Source organism: Urocitellus parryii, chromosome 7 (assembly GCF_045843805.1).
Source record: "Urocitellus parryii isolate mUroPar1 chromosome 7, mUroPar1.hap1, whole genome shotgun sequence".
Lineage (NCBI taxonomy): Eukaryota > Metazoa > Chordata > Mammalia > Rodentia > Sciuridae > Urocitellus > Urocitellus parryii.
The window spans coordinates 135,055,739-135,079,927 of record NC_135537.1 but is presented as its reverse complement, the minus strand read 5'-3'; the positions used below and the strand labels follow the sequence as shown (position 1 = coordinate 135,079,927).

General features: G+C 35.6%; 1 protein-coding gene and 1 pseudogene across 1 annotated transcript; one reads left to right on the top strand and one right to left on the bottom strand.

Moving 5' to 3' along the window:
- Positions 1–13,641: 13,641 nt before the first annotated feature.
- Positions 13,642–14,586, top strand: LOC113178678 (olfactory receptor 1-like). Its single transcript, XM_026382890.2, has one exon. The coding sequence runs from the start codon at positions 13,642–13,644 to the stop codon at positions 14,584–14,586; it is 945 nt and encodes a 314-aa protein (XP_026238675.2).
- A 5,327-nt stretch (positions 14,587–19,913) lies between these two features.
- On the bottom strand, positions 19,914–23,895 carry LOC113186480 (olfactory receptor 1468-like; annotated as a pseudogene).
- Positions 23,896–24,189: the final 294 nt, after the last annotated feature.

Here is a 24,189-nt window from a genome sequence, read left to right as displayed (position 1 = left end):
ATTCTAGACAAACATTGCAATACTCCTTAACTAAATACTAGAAGATCAAATCCAACAGCACACTATAAAGATTGCCACCATGGATCAAGTAGGATGTATCCCAGAGGTTCAAGGATAGTTCAACATACATAAATAAATAAAATTCATACATTATGTTATGATTTAGATATGTAGTGTCCTTCAAAAACTCACGTGTAAGGTAATGCAAGAAAGTTTAGAAGTCAAATGATTGCTTTATTAGAGCTTTAACCTAGTCAGTGCAGAAATCTCCTGATCCGGATTTACTGGGTAGTAACTGTAGGCAGGTAGCATGTGGCTGGAGGACATGGGTCTTGGATAGCATGCCTTAGGGATCTCTCTCTCTCTCTCTCTCTCTCTCTCTCTCTCTCTCTCTCTCTCTCTCTCTCTCTCTCCACTTCTATCATGATGTTCAGCCCCATCTTGCATCCAGAGCAATGGAGTCAGTCAACCGTGGACTAAAACTTCTAAAATTGTGAGTGCCAAACAAAATTTTCCTCCTCTAAAATTGTTCTTTACAGGTCTTTTGTTCACAACAGTAAAAGAGCTGACTAAAATATACTTCATCAACAGAATGAAAGACAAAAACCATGCAGAAAATTCACTTGACAACATTTAACACTTTACAATAAAAATCTTCAATAATAAATATCTTGAACAAATCCTGCATAGAAGGTATGCAACTCAACTAAATAAAGACCATTTACAATAAGCCAACAGCTAATATTATACTGAATGAGGAGAAGCTGAAAGCATTTGCTCTAAGATCTGGAACAAGACAAGGATGCCCATTTTTGCAACTTTCATTCAACACATTTTAAAAGTATCAAACCCAGTACCTACCACTGAGCCACAACCCCAGCGCTTGTTGTGGTTTTGGTTTGCAATTCCTTGGTACTTTGTGATATTGAGTGTTTGTGTGTGTGTGTGTGTGTGTGTGTGTGTGTGTGTGTGTGTTGGACATTTTTATTCATTTTGTAAATCAGGTTATTTGTTTCTTTTGGTTTTGGGTTTTGAAGTTTATTATATATTGTGTGTGTTGACATCTTGCCAGATGTATAGTTTGAGAATATATCCTCCTATTCTTTAGGCTGTCTCTTCATTCTGTTGTTTCCTTTGCTATACAAAAGTTTTTTAGTTTGATGTAATCTCATTTGTCTATTTTTTATTTTGTTTCCTTGCATAGTTTTGTGTCAAAAATCCTTACCAATTCCAATGTTCTGATCTTCCCCTATATTTTCTTCTAGTAATTTCATAGTTCCAGGTCTTGTATTTATTTCATTAATTTCTTTTGAGAGTATTATTATAAATGGTGAGAGATAGAGAACTAGTTCCATTCTTCTGAATGTGGCTATCCAATTTCCCCAGCACCATTTATAGAGACTCGGATCCTTTCTCAAATGTGTTTTCTTAACACCGTTGTCAAAAGTTAGTTGGCTGCAGATACATAAATTTACTTCCAGGCTCTCTATTCTGTTTCAATGGTCTATGTGTCTCTTTTTGTGCTAATGCCATGCAGTTTTGATTACTCCAGCTCCTTAGTATGGTTTGAAGTCCGGTAGCACAACACCTAATGCTTTGTTCTTTTGTTCAACATGACTTTGACTCTTCAGGTTTTTTGCCATTCATTTCATATAAAATTTAGAATTGTATTTTCTAGTTATGTAAAGAATATCACAGGTATTTTGGTAGGGATTGAAGGAAAGTAGAATTTCTAAGAGCTATTTGAAAAACTGGAAATATAAGGTATAAGGAAACATAAGTTCCATATCTACCAGATTTCAATATGTATTTTTAAATCTCTGTGAATAGAACAGTGTTTATGTAGACACAAATAACAAAAATAAAAAGATCAAGAAACTAGGAAGGATTTGAAGAAATGGTCATATATGGGAACTTTTTATGATGAACATATTTTTTAAAATCAATGTCATAAAATGCAGTACTCAAAAGCACTGGATAATTGATATGGTAAATCAATTTCTTACTGAGAATGTTGTCTTTTATATGGCTTTAAAAAGCTAAATATAAACTATAATTTATGAAAAAAATTTACTACAAGTAAATACTTAAACTCATGCAAAATTCAGAATAATAATAATAATAATAAGAAGAAGAAGAAGAAGAAGAAGACACATATAAGACCACATTTTTTAAATAGAAACTTTTCTAAGACAAATAATAACAAGTTTGATAGAGAAGTAATAGCTGCAATGAGTCTAATGATTAAAATCCAGAATATGTGTGTGTGTTACCTTCAAATATTCTAGTAAGAATAAAACATACAGAATATAGAAATGTACAAAGAATATGGACAGAATTCATAAACAGTGTGAAAAAATGTTTAACGTTAATGTTAATCAGGAAAAACAATACTTGATCATCAAGTAAAGTATGCAAATTCATAACTGATTAACCTGTGATAACATCGAGGACAAGGGCACTTTTAAATTTTCTTGAAGTACAATTTGCATAGAAGGCAACCAGTTTAAGCATCCAGTTCAAGGAGTTTTAAGTGTAACCTCCACCCAGTCCAAATCAAGCAGATACCTCAAAATTCTCTGTAAACCCTTGAACCACATTCCTACCTTCTGCCACCAATCTGATTTTTGTCTATGGGCTTTCTTTCACTACAGTGTAGATTTGCCTGTTTTGAACTTCATATATACGGAATCACTTAGTATATACACTTTTATGTCTGGCCTCTTCAGCTCTACCTAATATTTTATAGATTCAAACATTTAATTTTGTGTATCAGTAGTTTTTTTTCTTTGATTTCTGAACAGCACTCCAGTGCATAAATATGTATGAATTTTTCAATCATTCACCGTTTGATAGGTTTGGGGATGTACCCATTTGTGAAGGTCATAAAATCATTAAAAATGCTATCCTTCTCCCTAATGGAATTATCCAGGTAACTTAGCAAAAACTCAAATGAGATTCCATTTTGTTCATTGATCTACAAGTATCCTGATCCTATAGATTTTGAATCCTTAATCCTGTAAATTTTATGTGTTATATTTATTGATTTGTGCATGTTGAATCATCCTTGTATTCTAGGGATAAATTCCACTTGGTCATGGAAAATGATCCTTTTAATGTGCTGTTGAATACAATTTTCCACTAGATTTTTTGAGAAATTTTTCATTCATATATTCATCAGGGATATGGGCCTGTAATTTCATTTTCTTGTAGTATCCTTATAAGACTTTTCTATCAGGGTAAAGTGAATTTAGAATACTCCATCCTCTTACTTTCTGGAAAAGTTTGAGAAATGCTTGTGTTAGTTCTCTAAGTATTTGGTAGAATTCAATATTGAAGGCATCATATCTGGGAATTTTCCTGAAGGAAGACATCAATACTGGTTCAATTTTCTTCCTAGTCATTGATCTATTTAGAATATATACTTATGCCAGGCATGGTGGCACATGCCTATAATCCTAGCCACTCAGGAGGATTGAGATTTCCAAGCCAGCCTCAGCAACTTAGTAAGGCCCTAAACAACTTAGCAAGACCCTGACTATAAATAAAATTTTTAAAAGGACTGGGGATGTATCTCAGTAGCTGAGTAACCTGGGTTCAACCAAAAAAAATTATATATATATATATATATATATATATATAGAGAGAGAGAGAGAGAGAGAGAGAGAGAGAGAAATTAATTAATAATTTGTTCTAATTAGGTATATATGATAGCAGAATGCATTTTGATTCACTGTAACAATTGTACACAATTGCAGCACAACTTTTTATTTCTCTGGTTGTACATGATGTAGTGTCACATAATATGTGCAGTCATACATGTACCCAGGGTAATGATGTCCATCTCATTCCAACAACTTTCTTGCCCCCATGCCCCCTCCCCTCCCCTTCCTCCCCTTTGCCCAATCACATTTCCTCCATTTTTCCCATGCCCACCCCCGCCCTGGGTCAGCATCCACTTATCAGAGAGCACATTTGGCCTTTGGTATTTGGGATTGGCTTACTTTTCTTAGCATAATATTCTCTAACTCCATCCATTTACCTGCAAATGCAATAATTTTATTCTCTTTTAATGCTGAGTAATATTCCATTGTGTGTATATACCATAGTTTCTTATTCATTCATCTATTGAAGGGCATCTAGGTTGGTTCCACACTTTAGCTATTATGAATTGAGCTGCTATAAACATTGATGTGTCTGTGTTACTATAGTATGATGATTTTAGGTTCTTTGGGTATAGACGGAGGAGTGGGATAGCTCAGTCAAATGGTTGTTCCTTTCCAAGTTTTCTGAGGAATCTCCATACTGCTTTCCATAGTGGTTGCACCAATTTGCAGTCCCACCAGCAATGTATGAGTGTGCCCTTTCCCCCACACTCTCACCAACATTTATTGTTGTTTATTCTTGATAACATGCCTTTCTGACTAGCATGAGATGATATCTTAGTGTATAAGATCATGAGGTAGAGTAGATCATTAGAGTAGTTTTGGTTTGCATTTCTCTAATTACTAGAGATGTTGAACACTTTTTCATATATTTGTTGATTGATTGTATATCTTCTTCAGAGAAGTATCTGTTAAACTCCTTAGCCCATTTATTTATTGGGTTTTTGTTGTTGTGGTGGTGGTGGTTGTTAAGTTCTTTAAGTTCTTTATTAATGCTATATCTGACATGCATGTGGCAAAAATTTGCTCCCAAAATGTAGGCTCTCTCCTCATCTCATTGATTGTTTCTTTGGCTGAGAAGAAGCTTTTTAGTCTGAATCCATCCAATTTATTGATTCTTGATTTTATTTCTTGCACCTTAGGAGTCTTGTTAAGAAAGTCAGGGCCTAAACCGATGTGATAAAGATTGGACTGCTTTTTCCTCTATTAGGCACAGGGTCTCTGGTCTAATTAGACCATAGGTCTCTGGTCTAATTCCTAGGTCCTTGATCCACTTTGAATTGAGTTTTGTGCATGGTAAGGGTAGAGAGATAGGGGTTTAGTTTTATTTTGCTGCATAGGATTTCTAGTTTTCCCAGTACCACTTGTTGAAGAGTCTATCTTTTCCCCAATGTATATTTTTGGCACCTTTGTCTAGTATGATACAACCATATCCATATCTATGTGGGTTTGTCTCTGTGTCTATTTTGGTGCCGATACCATGCTATTTTTGTTACTATAACTTTGTAGTATTGTTTAGGGTCTGGTATTGTGATGCCTCCTGCTTCATTCTACTAGCTAAGGATTGCTTTGACTAGTCTAGGTTTCTTATTTTTCCAAATTAATTTCATGATTGCTTTTTCTACTTCTATAAGGAATGACATTGAGATTTGAATTGGATTGCATTGAATCTGTATAGTGATTTGAGTAGTATAGCCATTTTGACAATATTAATTTTGCCTATCCAAGAGCATGGGAGATGTTTCCATCTTCCAAGGTCTTCTCTTCATTTTCTTTCTTTAGTGTTCTGTAGTTTTCATTATAGAAGTCTCTTAACTCTTCTGTTAAATTGATTCCCAAGTATTTTTTTGTGAGGCTATTATGAATGGATAGTTTTCCTAATTTCTCTTTCAGAGTATGGTTTTGTGTATGGTAAGGGTAGAGAGATAGGGGTTTAGTTTTATCTTGTTTTGAAGTTGATCTAGTTAAGATTTCTCAGTTGTATTCATCCATTTGAAAAATAAAATATTATTTTGATATTTTCTATCATAGTTACAGTCTCTGTTTCATTTATTTCCCATCTGATCCAAACACTTTCTACTGCCTTTTGATTTGCTTTTTGTTTTTCTTATTTCTGAAGTATAAATTTTAGATTATTTATGTGACTTTCATGTTTTAAAGTGTGTATTGATTGCTGTAAACTTTAGCTTTAGAGTAAATCTTAAAATTGGGTGGTGTTATTCATTACTGTTATTCTTCTACAATATCGTGTTCACTATTCTATGTCTCTTGCCTCTCCATATAAGTGTGAAATAAATTTATTTAAATCCATGAAATAACATGCTGCAATTTTTATTAGGCTCATGTAGAACCTATAAATCAACTTGAAAGAACTGACATATTAACAATGTTTTCTATTCAATGAATATAAACTATCTCTCCATATATTTAGTTTTCCTTTATATCTTTCATCATAATTTTGTAGCTTTCCTCATGTACATTTTATGTATAATTTTAGATTTATAAAGTACTATATTTTGGAGAAATGCAAATGTAAATGGTACTTGTAGTAATGTTGAATTTCACATGATCATTGTTGGTATAGTAAATAAATTGGTTTTTGAACATTAACATTGCATCATACAACCTGGAAACAATCATTTATTAGCTACTGTTGTTTTTGTTGAATTTTTGGATTTACCACTTAGAGAATCATATCCTCTTTACACAGGGACAGCTTTACTTCTTCTTTCCCAGTATCTGGACTGTTTACCTATTTTTCTTCTCTCATCACATTGCTAGAACTTCTAGTGTATGCTGAAAAGTAGTGGTGATAAACAATATGCTTACTTTGTTTATGTTTTTGGTGAGAATATTTCAATTTTCTCACCATTAACTGGGATATTAGCTACATATTTTTGGTAGCTACTCTTTATGAAGTTGAGGAAGTTCATATATATACCTATCTTACTGAGAGTTGTTTCAGGAGAGGGTATTGAATGTTTGTCCAGTGATGTTTTCTGTATGTGTTGATTTGCTCATGTGTTTTTTGTCATTACCCTTTGACATGATAGATTACATTATGGACTTTTAAATATATATTTTTAGTTGTAGCTGGGGACAATATCTTCATTTTATTTATTTATTTTTATGTGGTGCTAAGGATCGAACCCAGTGCCTCATGCATGCAAGGCAAGTGCTCTACCACTGAGCCACAACCCAGCTCTATTTTATGGACTTTTGAATGTTGTATGACTCTTGTACAGTGGGGATAAATCTCACTCATTATGGTATATAGTACTTTTGATATGTTATATATGGTTGCATTCCACTTGCTTGCATGTTGTTGAGAATTTTTGCATCTTCATTCATGATAGATATTAAACTGTACTTGGAATATCTGGTATTATGGTAATTCTGTTCTCAGAATGAATTAGGAAGTATTCCCTCTGTATTTTTTTTTTATTTTGATAGAGGTTGCAGAGAATTTTGTAATTTCCTCCTTAAATGTTGATAGAAAATACCATGAACCTACTTGGACCTGGTGCTTTCTGTTTGGGTAGGTAAGTTAGTACTCATTGGCTCAATTTTCTTCTTGGGAGCCTTTAGAAAGGTTTTGTCTTTCAAGGAATTGGTCTCTTTTATCTGGATTACCAAATCTGTGGGCATAGAATTGCTCACAGGACCCTTGTATTAACCATTCACTCTTTTTGGTATCTGTGGTGAGATGTCTATTTCCTTCCTGGTCTTAGTACTTTATGTTCTCTCTCCTTTTTTTCTTAGTCAGCCTGTATAAAAGCTTGTCAGTTTTATGTTAAAGAACCAGACTTTGTTTTCTCTGATTTTCTCAACTGATTTCCTATTTTCAATCTCATTGATTTCTACTATAATTTGTATTCTTTTATTTCTTCTGCATACTTTGAGTTTCATTCACTCTTCTTTCTTTAGTTTCCTAGGCTGTAAGTGTGAATGATTGACTTTAGAGCTATCTTCTCCTCCAATATAAGTATTCAGTGATATAAGTTTATCACTAAATATTTTGCTTTTACTGCATTCTAAAATTTTAAATAAGTTTTATGTTACCTTTTATTTGGCTTAGAAAATTTTAAGAAATAATATGTATTCTTGGAAAATTTACCCCTTTATTATAAGTGATAAGTAGCAAGCAAAAGGACTAAAATATACATATATAATTAACTACAATATTTAACCACATCTCTTCATAGATAACATGATTGTTTATGGAGAATCCCCCCAAAATCTAAGAAAAGGCATAGAACTAATAAGTGATTGCTAATGACATCATAGATTGCAATGCCAACATATTAAAAAGTAGTGAAAATGTAGAGAATACTTAAAATAAAACCAAATCATTAAATAACTAGTTATAAATTTTACAAAATATAAGTGTCCCCTTATTCAGGGAATACATTTCAGTAACCCCAGTGCATGCATGAAATCAGAGATAGTAATAATCACTACATATACTACTTTTTTTCATATATGTGCTGACCTATGACAAAAGTTAATTTACAAATTAGGCACAAGAAAAGATTAACAACCATAACTAATAATAAAACAGAACAATTATAGCATTGTATTGTAATATATTGCTCTTCTCCCTCTCTCTCTCTCTCTCTCTCTCTCTCTATATATATATATATATATATATATATGTGTGTGTGTGTGTGTGTGTGTGTGTGTAATGTATCATTCGGCTATGATGTAATGTTGAACTAATATGTAAGACTTATTCTATGAGGTTTACTTATTGCACTGCATGCTACAACACCAATGTGACACATGAGATGACCAAAAGGTAATTAACAGCTGCATAGCACATACAGCATGGACATGATGGACAAAGGAATATGAAAATCCCTAGAATGATGGAGGAGAATGGTACAAGATTTTATCATGTTGCTCAGAATAATCAAGAAAGTATGATATTAGAGAAAAGATATAGAAAAATCTGCATGGAGAATACAGAATAGCATAAAGAGTACACAAAAAGATCCACTTATACATTATACACTGATTTTTAACACAGTTGCAAAGGCAATTCAGTGGAATAATTCTTTCCAAAAAATGGTACTAGAAGAACCACATTTCTGGGCTGGGGTTGTAGCCCAGTGGTAAAGTGCTTGCCTCACATGCTTGAGGCCCTTGGTTCAATCCTCAACACCACATAAAAATAAACAAACAAAAATAAAGATTTTGTGTCCATCTACAACTAAAAAATATATTTTAAAAATTCTTATAAAAAAGAGCCACATTTTCATATGCAAAAAAATCCTCAATCCATTCCTCTCTCTAAAACAATTAACTCAAAATGGATCATAGAATAGACCCTAATATTTGTTTGAGTGCTGAGTAGAGTCCCCATAATGTGTTTCTCTGGAGTCAGAGAAGTCCCAGAGCAAGAATCAGGGAGCAGATGGAGCAGGATTGAAGTTAGGTGATCCTGAGTTGCATCTATGAGAGCTGAATGAGGTCAGTGCAGAGTGGTTCCTGCAGCTGTGACAGAAATGAAAGACGAGTCTGATAGAACCTAAAATGGTGTGTTAAAGTATGTAGTTCTCAAAGTGTGTGCCCTTCTGCCAGGGGATGTCTGCCACACAGCTGTTTATTTTGGTTCTTAATGTAAACCAATGTACAGACGAGAGGTGTTGTTCTACCTTGGGTGATTGACCCTGAAATCAAGGGAACACTGCTCTGCACACATAGAAAACAGAAGTCTATGTCTGAAATCCTGGGAAATGCCTTGAGTACCATGTTTTTATGTCCAAAAATAAATGTGAATATAAACCATAACAATCCAATAAAGGCAAGAACAACAAGGACAGAGATTCTCTAGGAATGAAAGTTTACCTTATATTGCCAGGTACATCAACTCACCCAGCTAACAACTGCCTAGTTAAAGGAACAGGAATGATAAAAAATAAAACAGCTATGGCCCTGTGATCAATTGCAGGGAGAGAACATTAGGCCTTAGGAGGTCATTGGATATACATGGAGAGTGGTTGAGATGATGGGTGCTAACAGTCTTCTCCTGGAGAGGTAACAAGGTAGAAGTAAGTGAATAGGGTGAGAATCTAGGCTCATTTTTCTACCTTGACCAGAAAAAGAATTGAACATGATCTGGAGGAGCTCATCCTTTCTCTTATCCCCGTCATTTCCTTATATAGGCATATAAATAAGATTGGATAATAGAATTCTGATGCTTGTTAGCAGCATTTACCTCTCCTAGGTCCTATTTAGGTAAAGTTGTGTCATGGCCACTTTGCTATTTTTTCCCAAAGAACATGATTTCCATGGTGGTGTTCTTCCTCTGTAAGCTTTATATGCCTAAGACATTTGAAATCACTCTCAGTGATTACTTTCATGAATTTTCCAAACTTCCCATCTCAAAGAAGTAGGGTCCACCAGCACAGGACTCCTGTCCATTCCCTAATGGGCAGTAATTAAGCATCTGTCCCTGAGTTGTCCATCCCCACCTTTTCCCAAAGTATAGACACTTCTGATCAGTGGCTATAATCAGTCACCATATAGGACTCTGAGGGAATTTGTCCTGGATTGTCCTGAGTAATTACTTTGGCTTAATGAGCTTTACCAGAATCTGGACTCCTGGGAAACACAGCCTCTTAGGACTAAGGATGGCAGAAAGAAGATACAATAGAAAGGTTGGTGTAGTTAGGTTATAACTACAGAGGCTGTTATTTTCTCTAGCTATAATGAATAAAGGGGCTATGTTCTTGGGTCAGGGCCCTGGAGTCACCCTCAGACAGCCTGGGTAAGTTGGCAAGAGGGAGAATGAGCTGGTGCCTTTCCAACCCTGATTCCCTGGTTGAATGATGTTCTGCAACATAAATTTTTAGGCTTGATAACGCTCCCTTTTTCCACTTATGTGCCTCCAAAGACATTGTCACATTACAGGAACATTTTGATTAATGTTCATCACTGATAATCCTTTTCTTAATATAATGTTCATTAATGTTAAAGTATAATGTATTCTCAAAGGTTAGAACATTTCGACATAATAATATCTATGCAAGGCAGGAGTCATCTGAAGAGCTTTAAAAAGTTTTGCAAAGCCTACCTTCAGAGATTATGATTAAATTAATTTGAAATGGTTCAGTGCTCTGTATTTTTTTGTGGGAACATACATACTTGGTTAGTCAACTGCAGACCATTGACCACAGAATTGATGTCACCAGGGTATTCTTTAAAATGTACAGTCTGAGCTACAGAAACAGAATTAGTGTTTTAACAAAATTTACACATTATTTGCATGTATATTGAACTTTAGAAACACTGCCTCAGATGATTCTTATATGAGTATAGGTAAGAACAATGGATTTCACAGCAAAAGAAGAGAGGAATCTCATTGGGTCATTACTGACAACATCAGCAGGTGATGTTTCTAATTTGTGATCCATGAATGTACTCTTGACACAAGAGATAGTCCTGCTCACTCACAAGAGATTGCAAAATTCTGAGAAACCAGGTGCATGATTTTCCCACATGTTTCTTCCCTTTTTAATGACACTACATAATTTCCAAGAGTATACACTGTTAATGCAGCTGTGTTGAACACCATCAGCAGTGTGAAGTTCACAGAACTTCGATTAATTAATTTTATTTTAGTGAAGACAATTCCCAAATCTCTTAATGCTCCTCCTCTGCATACTTTGACAACTTTGAGATATACTGAGGTTTATGAATCATAGTTTTACAAAAGAAAAAATAAGAGAGTGTGTATGTGTACATGTGTGTGTGATTTACTTTAAAGATAAAGTCCACACTGTACTGGGGACTGACATATCTTGATATCTGCAGAGAAGGACAGTACACTGGAGTCCTGGAAAGAGGGTATGTTACAATCTTGAGCCCAGAGCATTTGCAGGTAGAATTCTTCTTCTTCTTGAGAGTAAATTATTTTGTCTTAAGTCCTGCTACTTATGGTATAAGTCTCATCATACTGTGGAGATTAATCTACTTTACTCAAAGTCTACTAACTGAAATGTTAACACATTATAAAATACCTTCCTAGCAACATCTAGAATTGTTCCAGAAAAATGTGCCATCAGGGTCTAACTAAATTGTCATATAAAATTAATCATTTCATACAGTGCGGGCATCAGAAGAAGAATTCAAATGAGGACTCAAAAAAATTGTGCCTTCCCCATATTTTATAAAATGCTCAGTATATTTATTTTCTTATGTAAATGATAATGGGAGTCATCAGTATTACTCAAAAGAGTAAGACATGTGACATAGCCTAATATTTTCCATAAGTACAAATTGCATTTGTGAAGTGTGGCTAAATGGTTAGGTCCAGTAAATTTAAATGTTGGGAGAATTTAATAACAGGATTTTTTTTTTTTTACGTAATGAGAACTCGCTGTCTTTAAAGTTGAAGGAATCTGTCCCAACCTGAATGACTGCCAACAAATATTACTGAAGCATTGGCCACATCAGGCACCATGCCAGGGGCTGCTCTGCTGCAGACATGGAGCAGAAGGAGTTTCCTGCATGGAGTTCACAATTTGGTGCGAAGTCAGCTATCCACCAGTGATCAGCACATAGAGTGGTGCGACATGAGTGTAGAATGCTGTGGAACCTGCAGCAGGACTCACCTGGTCTGGGGTCACAGGGAAGGTTTGTGTTAGCAAGTGCCTAAGGATAGGCCAAGTGAAGAAGAGGCAGAGGGGAGAGAATGATAGGCTACAGGAGGAACACCAAGTAAGAAATGCTAGAGGCAATAATTTATGACCGTAGGTCCAGCATTGCTGGAGAGTGCAACACAAGTGTCACTGTGGGGCCACTGGAGTCCATGGTCACAGATCAGGTAATGAAGCATCATTGTGCCCCTGAAAGGAAGGTTGCCTTCATCTGACGAGCAATCCCATAAGGCACTCATCAGAACAGGCATGACCAGATTTCAATCTTGGAATGCCACAGTGCGGATGAAGCATATTAAAAGAGAAGGGTATTGAGGCATGGAAAAGAGGGACATGAGTTGAGAGATGGCTTCCACAGTTCAGGAGAGATCATATGTCATCCTGTTCCAGAAATATGGTCTTGGGATAAGAATGGATGAAACAGCAGAATGAAGAGTGAATCTCTAGGATATGTTAGATTGGAGTTGATGTTAAAAGAAAGGGAATGAGTGAAATAAAATTCACAGACTTGTGATTTGATTCTGAATTCCTTTTACTTTTAAGAATGTAGAAGAGGAGGAGGTTGGGAGAGAATCAAGTGAGATCATGAGTTTCACTAAGGACATATTGTGCTAAGGATGCCTGAATACATCCAAGAGAAGATAATCATTAAGAAATGGGATGCAGAGTTCTGTGGGTGAAAGACATCTATGCCTGAGTTTTTTCCCTTTGGAATATTTGTAGAATTATAAAATAATGGGGTTTAGAAAGATACTTAAATAACATCAATATAAAAGATAGTGATGGAACCAGGAGTGGTGTCATCCCAGCAACTCAGGAGACTGAGGCAAGAGGATTACAAGTTGGAAGCTAACATCAGTAACTTACTAAGGTCTTAAAAAAGTTGGAGAGAACTTGTCTCAAAATTTTTTAAAAAATAAAAGGGCTGGGGATGTGGCTCAGTAGTAAAGTGTCCTTGGGTTCAATCCCCAGGAACGACACACATTAAAAAGATACTGATAAAACAAGAACCTAATACAGTTGCCTAGGATAACCAGTCAAGCAGGTAAGAGAAAGATCAATGTATTTTTATCCCAGAGGAAAAATAGATAAGTGTTGAGGGAAGGAGGAAACATGTTAAGAAGAATTCATTAAAAATCACCAATGCTTATAGGGTCTTAAGACATTTGTAGTTTAGAGGTTATAATTAATGTGGTGATAATGTGACTATCAACTGCACAATGAAAAATGGACCAAGAACATAGAAATACATTCATCTTACTTGAATTTAAAGAGATCCTATTATTTTCTCTTAAAGGTACTGGAGACAGAGCATGAAAGGAAAGAACCAAACTATCATCTCAGAGTTCCTCCTCCTGGGCCTATCCATCCAGCCACAGCACCAAAACCTGTTCTTTGACCTCTTCCTAAGCATATATCTTGTCACTGTCCTAGGGAATCTCCTTATCATCATCCTCATTGGCCTGGACTCCCATCTGCACACTCCCATGTATTTGTTTCTCAGCAACTTGTCCTTCTCTGACCTCTGCTTTTCCTCTGTTACCATGCCCAAATTGCTACAGAACATGCAGAGTCAAGTTCCATCCATCCCCTATGCAGGCTGCCTGACCCAGATTTACTTCTTTCTGTTTTTTGGAGACCTTGACAACTTCATCCTTGTGGCCATGGCCTATGACCGCTATGTGGCCATCTGTTTTCCCCTGCACTACACCACTATCATGAGCCCCAAGCTCTGTCTCTCCCTGGTGGTGCTGTCCTGGGTGCTGACCACGTTCCATGCCCTGTTGCACACCCTGCTCATGACAAGACTGTCTTTTTGTGTGGACAATACAATCCCCTACTTTTTCTGTGACATGTCTGCTCTAGTGAAACTGGCCTGCTCTGACACTCATGTTAATTATTTGGTGATATATATCATGGGAGGACTGGTTGTTGTCCTCCCATTCCTACTCATTATCTTATCCTATGCACGAATTGTCTCTTCCATCCTCAGGGTTCCTTCTGCTCAGGGTATCCATAAAGCCTTCTCCACCTGTGGCTCCCACATTTCTGTGGTGTCACTGTTCTATGGGCCAGTCATAATTCTATACTTATGCCCATCAGCTAATAATTCTACTGTGAAAGATACTGTCATGTCTCTGATGTACACGGTGGTGACTCCCATGCTGAACCCCTTCATCTACAGCCTGAGGAACAGAGACATGAAGGGAGCCCTAGGAAGAGTCTTTTGTCTGAAGAAAACTCCCACCTATGTATGATGGAAATGATTGGATTTTTTTAATATCATTTAATCTAGTAAATTTGTTGATATTAATATTGGAATATTATTCTAGATTGTTTCCCACATCATGGTAACTTCTGACGAAGTAGCATATCACATAATTGTTCAACAGGTAAAAGAGAGAAAGTTTAGCTAATTAGTTGGAAGGGGGTCTTTTAACCTGGCTATGCCTTCCTGTTTCTCTTTTCTTGGTGATCCTGGGAAAGCACAGGGTAAGGGCTACTGTTTTATGAGACCTCCATTATTTACATTCTTAAGTTGCCCTCATATTTTGTTATTTTATCTCAAACATGCTTTGACCATGGCAGAATTTTTAAATAGTGCTCCATAATCTTATGTTGTTACTCAACAACATCTAAATATCTCCACCTCCCAACCTCCTTCAAATATCTCCTTCACAATATTCCTGCACAAATTTTGGCATCATTCTCTCTCTTAATTTTCCTACATCCTTAATTTATTTTCATGTCTACATTAATTTTTCTGCCTTTTCCTGACCCTAAATACATTTTCTAACCCTTTATGTAATGCTGTCATTGCACAATTCTGTCTTTACCTATCGTTAACTAAGGCAAGGACCCTATAAATTATTTCTCCAGGCCTGGGCAAGGAAGCACTGAGGTTGGTTAAAAAGTTTAGTTTTAAAGGACACCTTCTTGTTTGGTATTTTGAATTTGCAAAAGTTCCTGATATCTATGCCTTGGTTACACACACATTATAATTCAAAGGAAGTAGAAAAGATACTCTCACTATTTTTAACTACAAAATATGAAGTTCATTGACTTTCCTTGTCATTCAGAAAATCCATTGTTCAGCTGGTGCAAGACCAGAGACTATCTGACTCTGAGGTTTCTTTTCATTTTCTCCCACATCCAAAAGAAGGGAGTAGCCATTCTTTTTAAAACTCAGCTCCTCTATAGCATGGGCTGTTTCCATCTTGGTTTATTTGTTTCCCTATTTGTACCTTGTGGGTGATGATATTCAAACCCATTTCTTTCCTCCTTTCATAGTCTGCTGACCCCACAACTGTCTAAATGCCAGAACTTCCTCAAATTTTCCCATCAATTCATTTCACTTCCTAGCTGTTCTTTTTATTCTAAACAATTTAGAATTGTTTTATCTACTAATGTGAAAAATGTCATGGGCATTTTGGTAGGAATCTCATGATGGAACATATTGGTATTTTGATTGGGAGTTCACTGAATTCATATATCACTTTGGGTATTATGGACATATTTTAAAATATATTTTAGAAAAATGTATATGTTGTAATCACAAACTGTATGAACATCTTAACAATATTTCAATCCATGAATATGAGATGCTTTTCCTTTTTTATTGTTGTCCTTCAGTTTCTTTCAACAATGTTTTATAATTTTCATAGTAAAGATATTGTTTCCTCTTTGGTTAAACTTATTCATAAGTATTTTAGTTAAAGTTTTAGCTACTGTAGTTTGGATTGTCTTCTTGATTTCTAATTCATATAGTTCACTTTTGGTATATAACATTGCTACTGTATGCTGATTTTTTACCTTGAAAAAATTGCTGAATTTGTTTGTTACTTTTAATAGTTTTTGATGAAGTTTTGAGGGTTTCTAGATATAAGATCATGTCGTGCTAACAGAAACAAGTTAACTTCTTCTTTTCATTTTGGATGTTCTTTGTTTCTTTCTCTTGCCTTATTGCTCTGGGTAGGATTTCCAGCACTATGTTCAAAAAATGTGTGCAAAGTGGACATCATTTTCTTCTAGATCTCAGAACAAAATATTTCAGCTTCACTCCATTCAGTATAATTTTAGCTTATTGTAAATGACCTTTATTATGTTGAGGTACATTCCCTCTGTGAAAGATTCCTTGATGATTTTTAAAGGGTGCTAAATTTTATCAAATACATTTTCCATATCTATTGAGATAATCATGGTTTTTGTCTTTCATTCTATTGATGTAGTGTATCATGTTTATTGATTTGTATTTTGAACCATTCTTTCATCTCAGGGGTTAAACCCACTTGATTATGATGAAAATCTTTATAATGTTGTGGATTCAGCAGAGTAGTACTTTACTGAGAAGGTTTGCATATATGATCATTGAAAATATTAGCTTGAAATTTTCTTTTCTTTCTTTTTTTATTTTTACCTTTCTGGTTTGGTATCAGGGTAATGTTGGCCTCATACAATGTGTCTGGAAGAATTAAGGCCACCGGATTCTAGGTTTTTCTTTGATAGGATGCTTTTTATTATTGATTCAAATTTGCTACTTGTTTTTGGTAAGTTCTGGTTTTTATTTCCTCATGATTCAATAGTAGTAAGGTATATGTGTCTAGAAATTTGTCTTCAGAAGAATACTCATCTTAAACAGCTTTTGCAGATGAATTTTTATATAATAAAACTAATCAGTTCAAAATTCAACAATTTACAACACTTGCCTAGCATACATGAAACCCTGGGTTTCATAACAAGTACCATAAAATAATCTACAATTCAATGAGATTTTAAATCATGATATTTGAACGACTTCAATTCTCCTCAAAGACACTTGATGAAATCCATGCCAAATTCCAACTGGAATTATTTTTATGGAAACAAATAAGCTTATTCTTAGATTTACTTGAAAGAGAAAATAAGTAAAATTTCTAAGAACTATTTGAAAACCTAGAAATGTAAGTTGATTCCATGCCTAACAAAACCAGGATGTATCTTAAGAAAAAAACTCTGTAAGCAAAACAGTATACACTTGTATAGTAACTGACAAAGAGATCAAAAAATGAGGAAAGATTTGAAGAAATAGTCCTGTGGGGGGAATTTTTATGATGAATATGGTATTTAAGTTAAATGTGGTGAAGAATGCAGTACTTAAAGAATGGTACTGGGATGATTGGCATGGTAAAATACTAAATGAATTCCTTACACTCTTAATGAAAGTGCATTTTAGATGGCTTAAAGCACTAAATAAAAACTACAATTTATAAAACTATTTAATACAAGAAAATATTTAAATTCATGCACAATTCTGAAACTACACTTTTTAAGTTTCACACATTTGATCATGTAAAAATAAGAATTTTTAAAAATTAGTTTATTAAACAAGCATACTTACTTGGTTTCCTTTTCAAAACTTGCATATTACCATAATGAAAGCATATTTTTAATTAAAATTAGCAAATAGTACATTAATCCAAGATTTACTTTTTCCTAGGATTAAAAGTAAAGATAATTATAAAGTGAAAAATTATAAAGTTAGCTTTGAATATAATTTTAAAATATCTCAAGAATACTTAAGAGATTTGTGAAGATGACATTGATTGGGAATTAATTCATTTATCCCCATTACCTGATCACTCCTGAAATTAGGAACTAAGATGTAAGAAGTCAAGAGGACCCAAAATTACCCTGAAACTTTGAAAATCATTCATCAGTATGCTGGAATATTCTACTTGTTCAAAGCCACAGGGTAAAATATGTGCTGATTGGCATCTATTTCTCTTGAAAAGAATGGAGAGAAAATGGCAGACACACAGAGCCTTATTGGTGTCCCCCTAAATGTTAAGGAGTAAGGACTGGAGGAAATAGTAAGCCACGAGCCAAATTCAGAACACTATTACCTTGTCAACAGCATTTGAAAATGATATTTTCAAAAGGCTAAATGTAATGTGACAGTGCTAGTCTAAGGAAACAGCAGTAACCACATTGCTCTCTTTCGGCAATCCCCCTATCCTGTAACTTAGTACAGGGTGTAAGGTGAGGGTCCAATGGGATTCTTTTCCATGTGGCTGAGAATAATCCTTTTTGTGAACATATACCCAAAATACACAAACATACACAGTTTATTAGGTAACTATTTGGAAGATAGTGTGAATCAAGAAATAGAATGTAGGACAAAGAGCATATGTGGGTAAATAATAAAGAGTTCAACTTTGTGTGGTTAGAAAGCATCAAGTGAAGATGTCCATTGAAAAATGAGGATAACAACTATGACATGGGCTGCAGAGATGTGGAGGTCAGTGCTATTTAAAAGAAGTTGAGGGCTGGGCATGTGGCTCAAGCCATAGTGTGCTCGCCTGGCATGCGTGCGGCCCGGGTTCGATCCTCAGCACCACATACAAACAAAGATGTTGTGTCCACCAAAAACTAAATATATATATATAATATATATATATATTATATATATAATATATTATATATATTATATATATAATATATATATTATATATATAATATATTATATATATAATATATATATATTTAAAAATTCTCTCTCTCTCTCTCTCTCTCTCTCTCTCTCTCCTCTCTCTCTCCCCCTCTCTTTAAAAAAATAATAAAAATAAAAGAAGTTGAAATAACAGATTTGGTTGCCATCACTTGCAGGGGACAAAGAAACTAATGACCAAGAATGGAAACCTAGACAATTATACATACTGAGGTGGGGAGAGGTAAGACGAACCTCCACAATATAATAGTCTGCAGTCTTAAACAGGTTTAGTACTGACGCATAGTGGAGCATTGGCGTGTTCAAATTCCACGTTCTTCAATCTTTGACACATAATAAGATTCCCTTTCCTTCATGGAACTATAACAGGAATTAAATAAGATCATGGATGTAAAGTTTATTGATAACTTCAAAAACCAAGGAGAAAAAGGTGATCCTTAAAGAGTGAGGTTGAAAAGCAGACTCTGGACTCCTTGACCATTCTTGAGGCAACAGCACTTAGGGCCCCAAGAGGACTTTCTTTCCAGCAAATACAAACTAAATTGCTATAAGAAATCAAATATAATGTGTAGTTAAATACATATCAAGTAAAAAGGAAGGAATATGCATACATGAGGAAAAAGAGAAGTAAAAAAAGATTAACAGAATGATGTGAACACTTGCTCAGAAAGAGATTTCTATTTAGGAATGAAAAGTTCAATTTTCAAGAGCAACTGTTGACCTGAGTTGTTTGAATATTAGTACTGACCTAGGCAAACAGACTATCATTTAAAGCTGAGTTATGGTTTTCAAAGAACAACACATGATAAATTAGTGTTTTAATAACTTCAGACAGAAATTTGAATTAAATGATTTAAATTATGCCTTCCAAGGTCAGCTGGAATTGACAAACAAGAAACCTTCCCAGCAGGTCACTGAGAACATCTTTTACATCAACTGCACATCCCCATTTCAGTTTTTATTTATTGGAAAATTATTCCACTTGAACAGAAACATGGAAAGAAAGGTCTACAGTAATATTCAAATATCAAGCTCAGTACTTATACTGGACAATACTGTGTACAAATTTCAAGTGTTACCATGATGCAGAGGATAGAACTATATTCTAACAAAAGACTCTCTCAGGGCTCCCTTCATGTGTCTGTTCCTCAGGCTGTAGATAAAGGGGTTCATCATGGGAGTGACCACCATATACATCAGAGCCATAATAGAATCTTTCACACTAGAATTGCTAGCTGATTGACATAAGAAGAGACCAATAATGGCCCCATAGAACAGTGAGAACACAGAACACAGGTGGAAAAGGCCTTGTGGATCCCACAAAAGGAAAAAAACTTGAATAGGGAGGAGAAAATTCATGCATAGGACACAATGATCAGTAGGAATGGGATGACAATAACAAGTCCTCCCATGATAAATATCATTAACTCATCTACATGACTGTCAGAGCAGGCAAGCTTCAGCAGAGCAGATATGTCACAGAAAAAGTGTGAGATCAGGTTGTCTGAATAGAAAGACAGTCTTGCCATGAGCAGAGTGTGCAACATGGAATGGGGCATGGTCAGCACCCGGGACAGCACCACCAGGGAGAGACAGCTCAGGGCTCACCACAGCAGTGTAGTACAAGAAGGAGATGGCTGCATAGGGGTCATAGGCCATAGCAACAAGGAGATAGCTCTCGAGGTTTCCGAAAATCAGGAAAAAGTACATTTGAATCAGGCAGGCTGCAAAGGGAATGGATGGAACTTGACTCTGCGTGTTCTGCAATAGTTTAGGAATGGTCACATAGGAAAAGCAGAGATCAGAGAAAGACAAGTTGCTGAGAAACAAATACATGGGTTTGTGGAGATGGGAATCAAGCAAATGGGAATGATGATGATGAGGTTCCCCAGGATGATGGTAAAACACATGGAAAGGAATAGGGCATAGAACAAGTTCTGGTGCCCTGGCTGGATGGGCAGGCCCAGGAGGAGGAACTCTGATAGTTTGGTTCCTTCCTCTCATGTTCTGTCTCCAGTATATTTTACAGAAAATAATAGAATCCCTTAACAATCCAAATAAATAAACATTGTTCTATTATCATACATTGTCTGATACTCATCATATAATAATTTCATTTTCTTTAATAATCAAAATCTTTACTGCCCAAATGTCTATTTTCTGCATAATCATTGATGTCTTTTTCTTAACTTCTCTGTAACGTGTTTGAATATTTAATCCTTTCCTAAACACTGTTATCAATTTGCTTCTGAGACAAAATGCATTGTTATTTTTCATACCTTCCTGGCTGATAATCCTCGGGAAACATAATTGGTTCCTGTTCCATCTGTATCTTATATGTTGATGTTCCTCCGGGATTTTTTATTTTTAACTGTTTTAATTAGTTATACATGACAGTAGAATGCATTTACACACTTTGATACATCATACATAGATGGGATATAATTTCTCATTTTTCTGAGTATACATGTTGCAGAATCATGTTGGTCATGCAGTCACACATATACATACAGGAATAACGTCTGTTTTATTCTACTATATTTCCTATCCCCTCATCCCCACACAACCATGTTTATGTGGGTTTGTCCCTATGTCCTCTACTATGTGCCATTGGTCTACAAGTCTGTTTTGGTGCCAATATCATGCCATTTTATGACTATAGCTCTGTAGTATAGTTTAAGGTCTAGTATTGTGATGCCTCCTGCTTCACTTGTCTTGCTAAAGGTTACTTTAGCTATTCTGGTTCTCTTAATTTTCCAAATAAATTTTGTGATTGCCTGTTCTTTGCTATGAAGAATGTCATTGGGGTTGTAATAGTAATTGCATTAAAACTGAATAATGCTTTTGGTAGTATGGCCATTTTGACTATATTAATTCTGCCTATCCAGGAGCATGGGAGATCTTTCCATCTTCTGAGGTTTTCTTCAATTTCTTTCTTTAGTGTTCTGAGTTTTCATTGTAGAGGTTTCACCTCTTTGGTTAGATTGATTCCCAGGGTTTTTGTTTTTTGGGGAATTTTGTTTGTTTGTTTGTTTGAGGCTATTGTGAATGGAGTAGTTTTTCTAATTTCTCTTTCAGTGGATTCATCACGGATGTATAGGAATGCATGTGATTTATGGATGTTGATTTTATATCCTGCTACTTTGCTGAGTTCATTTATTATGTTTCTGGTGGAATTTTTGGATCTTCTAGATATAGAATCATGTCATCAGCAAATAGTGATAGTTTGAGTTCTTCTTTACCTATTTGTATCCCTTTAATTTTTTTCTTTTGTCTAACTGCTCTGGCTAAAGTTTTAAGGATGATGCTGAATAGAAGTAGTGAAAGAGGACATCCTCGTCTCATTCTTGTTTTTAGCAGGAATGCTTTCAATTTTTCTCCATTTAGAATGATGCTGGCCTCGGGTTTACCATATATAGCTTTTACAATGTTGAGGTATGTTCTTACTATTCCTAGTTTTTCTAATGTTTTGAACATGAAGGTGTGCTGTATTTTGTCAAATGCTTTTTCTGCATCTATTGAAATGATCATATAATTCTAATTTTAAGTCTATTAATATGATTAATTACATTTATTGATTTCTGTATATTGAACCAACCCAGCATCCCTGGGATGAATCCCACTTGATAGAGGTGCACTATCTTTTAAATATGTTTTTGTATGTGATTTGCCAGAATTTTATTGGGAATTTTTGCATCGATGTTCATCAGGGATATTAGTCTGAAGTTTTCTTTCCTTGATGTGTCTTTGTCTGGTTTTTGTATCAGGTGATTTTAGCCTCATAGAATGAGTTTGGAAGGGTTCCCCCTTTTCTATTTCATGGAATACTTTGAGAAGTATTGGTGTTAATTCTTTGAAAGTCTTATAGAACTTGGTTGAGAATCCATCTGGTTCTGGGCTTTTCTTGGTTGGTAGGCTTTTGATGATGTTTTCTATTTCATTACTTATAATTGATCTGTTTAAATCATGTATGACCTCCTCATTCAGTTTGGGTAGGTCATATGTCTCTAGAAATTTGTTGATGTCTTCAATATTTTCTATTTAATTAGAGTATAAATTTTCAAAATATTTTCTAGTTATCTTCTGTATTTCAGATGTGTCCATTGTGATATTTCCTTCTTCACCTTATATTTTAGTAATTTGAGTTTTCTCTTTTTTTCTCTTCATTAGCATGGCCAGGAGATTATCTATTTTATTTATTTTTAAAAAAAAAAAAAACTTTGTGTCTTGTCGATTTTTTTCAATTGTTTCTTTTGTTTAAATTTCAGCTCTGATATTAATTATTTCCTGTCTTCTACTGCTTTTGGTGTTGTTCTTTTCCTAGGGCTTTGAGATGTAGTGTTAAGTTATTTATTGACTTTATTTTTTTAATGAATGCACTCATTGCAATAAACTTTCCTCTTAGTACTGCCTTCATAGTGTCCCAGAGATTTAGATATGTTGTATCAGTGTTCTCATTTACCTCTAAGAATATTTTATTTCATCCTTGATTTCTTCTACTATAAAAAATAAAATAAAATAAATCTTGCTGGAAAGTCGAACTGTCTCTAACAGTGTTCAGCAGTTTCTCAGCCCTGTCTCTGACATCTCTTGGGATCACCAAACCCAGATCAACCATCACAAACCCTGTCTCTATCACACCAATGGGGGCTTCAGGTACCTCAGGATCATCCAGGCGGCAGTCCCAAGATCTCAATTCTGCTCATATTTGCAGAGAGACCACCTGGGATATACTCATGTAAAGGAGCAACCCCAAGATGCACCAGCAAGACAATGGTCACCAGCACTCTCAGCAGGAAGACCCCAGGCTCCTCCAAACCCACAGGCACCCCCACACTGAACCTGAAGGTCCCAGCTCGAGTCCCCAGACAGTGACTCTTATGGTAGTAAACCTGCTGGCACCCAGTCCCCAGCCATGGCTGGTGTCCCAAAATGGGTGCAACCACATGCAACCAAACTTGGAGTCTCCCCTGAAGCCATCCTCCAGGCTATGGTAGCAGTGGTAGTGGCAGTGGTTGTTGGCAGCAGGCAGTGGGTCAGCATTAGTGGTGGCTGCAGCAGCAGCTACAACTTCAGCCATGGGGACATTGTCTCTAGGCGATCTCCAGGGGTCACAGCAGTGCTGGCTTCAGTTGCATCCAGGGCAGTGGTTTCTTCTGTGGCAGTAGCACACAGAAAGAAGGCCTCCAGGTGATCTCACGCTGGCAGCAGTGAATGAGAGGCTGCAATGGCGGTAGCAGTGCCGGCTGCAGTTGATTGACAGGAGATTTCCAGTTCAGCAGCAACCACCACCGAAGTAGCAAAGAAATTCACCTCTGAGGTAATGGAGGCCTTGCCCAGAGAAGAGTCCTCCGAGCATGGCAGTGTCTTCTGT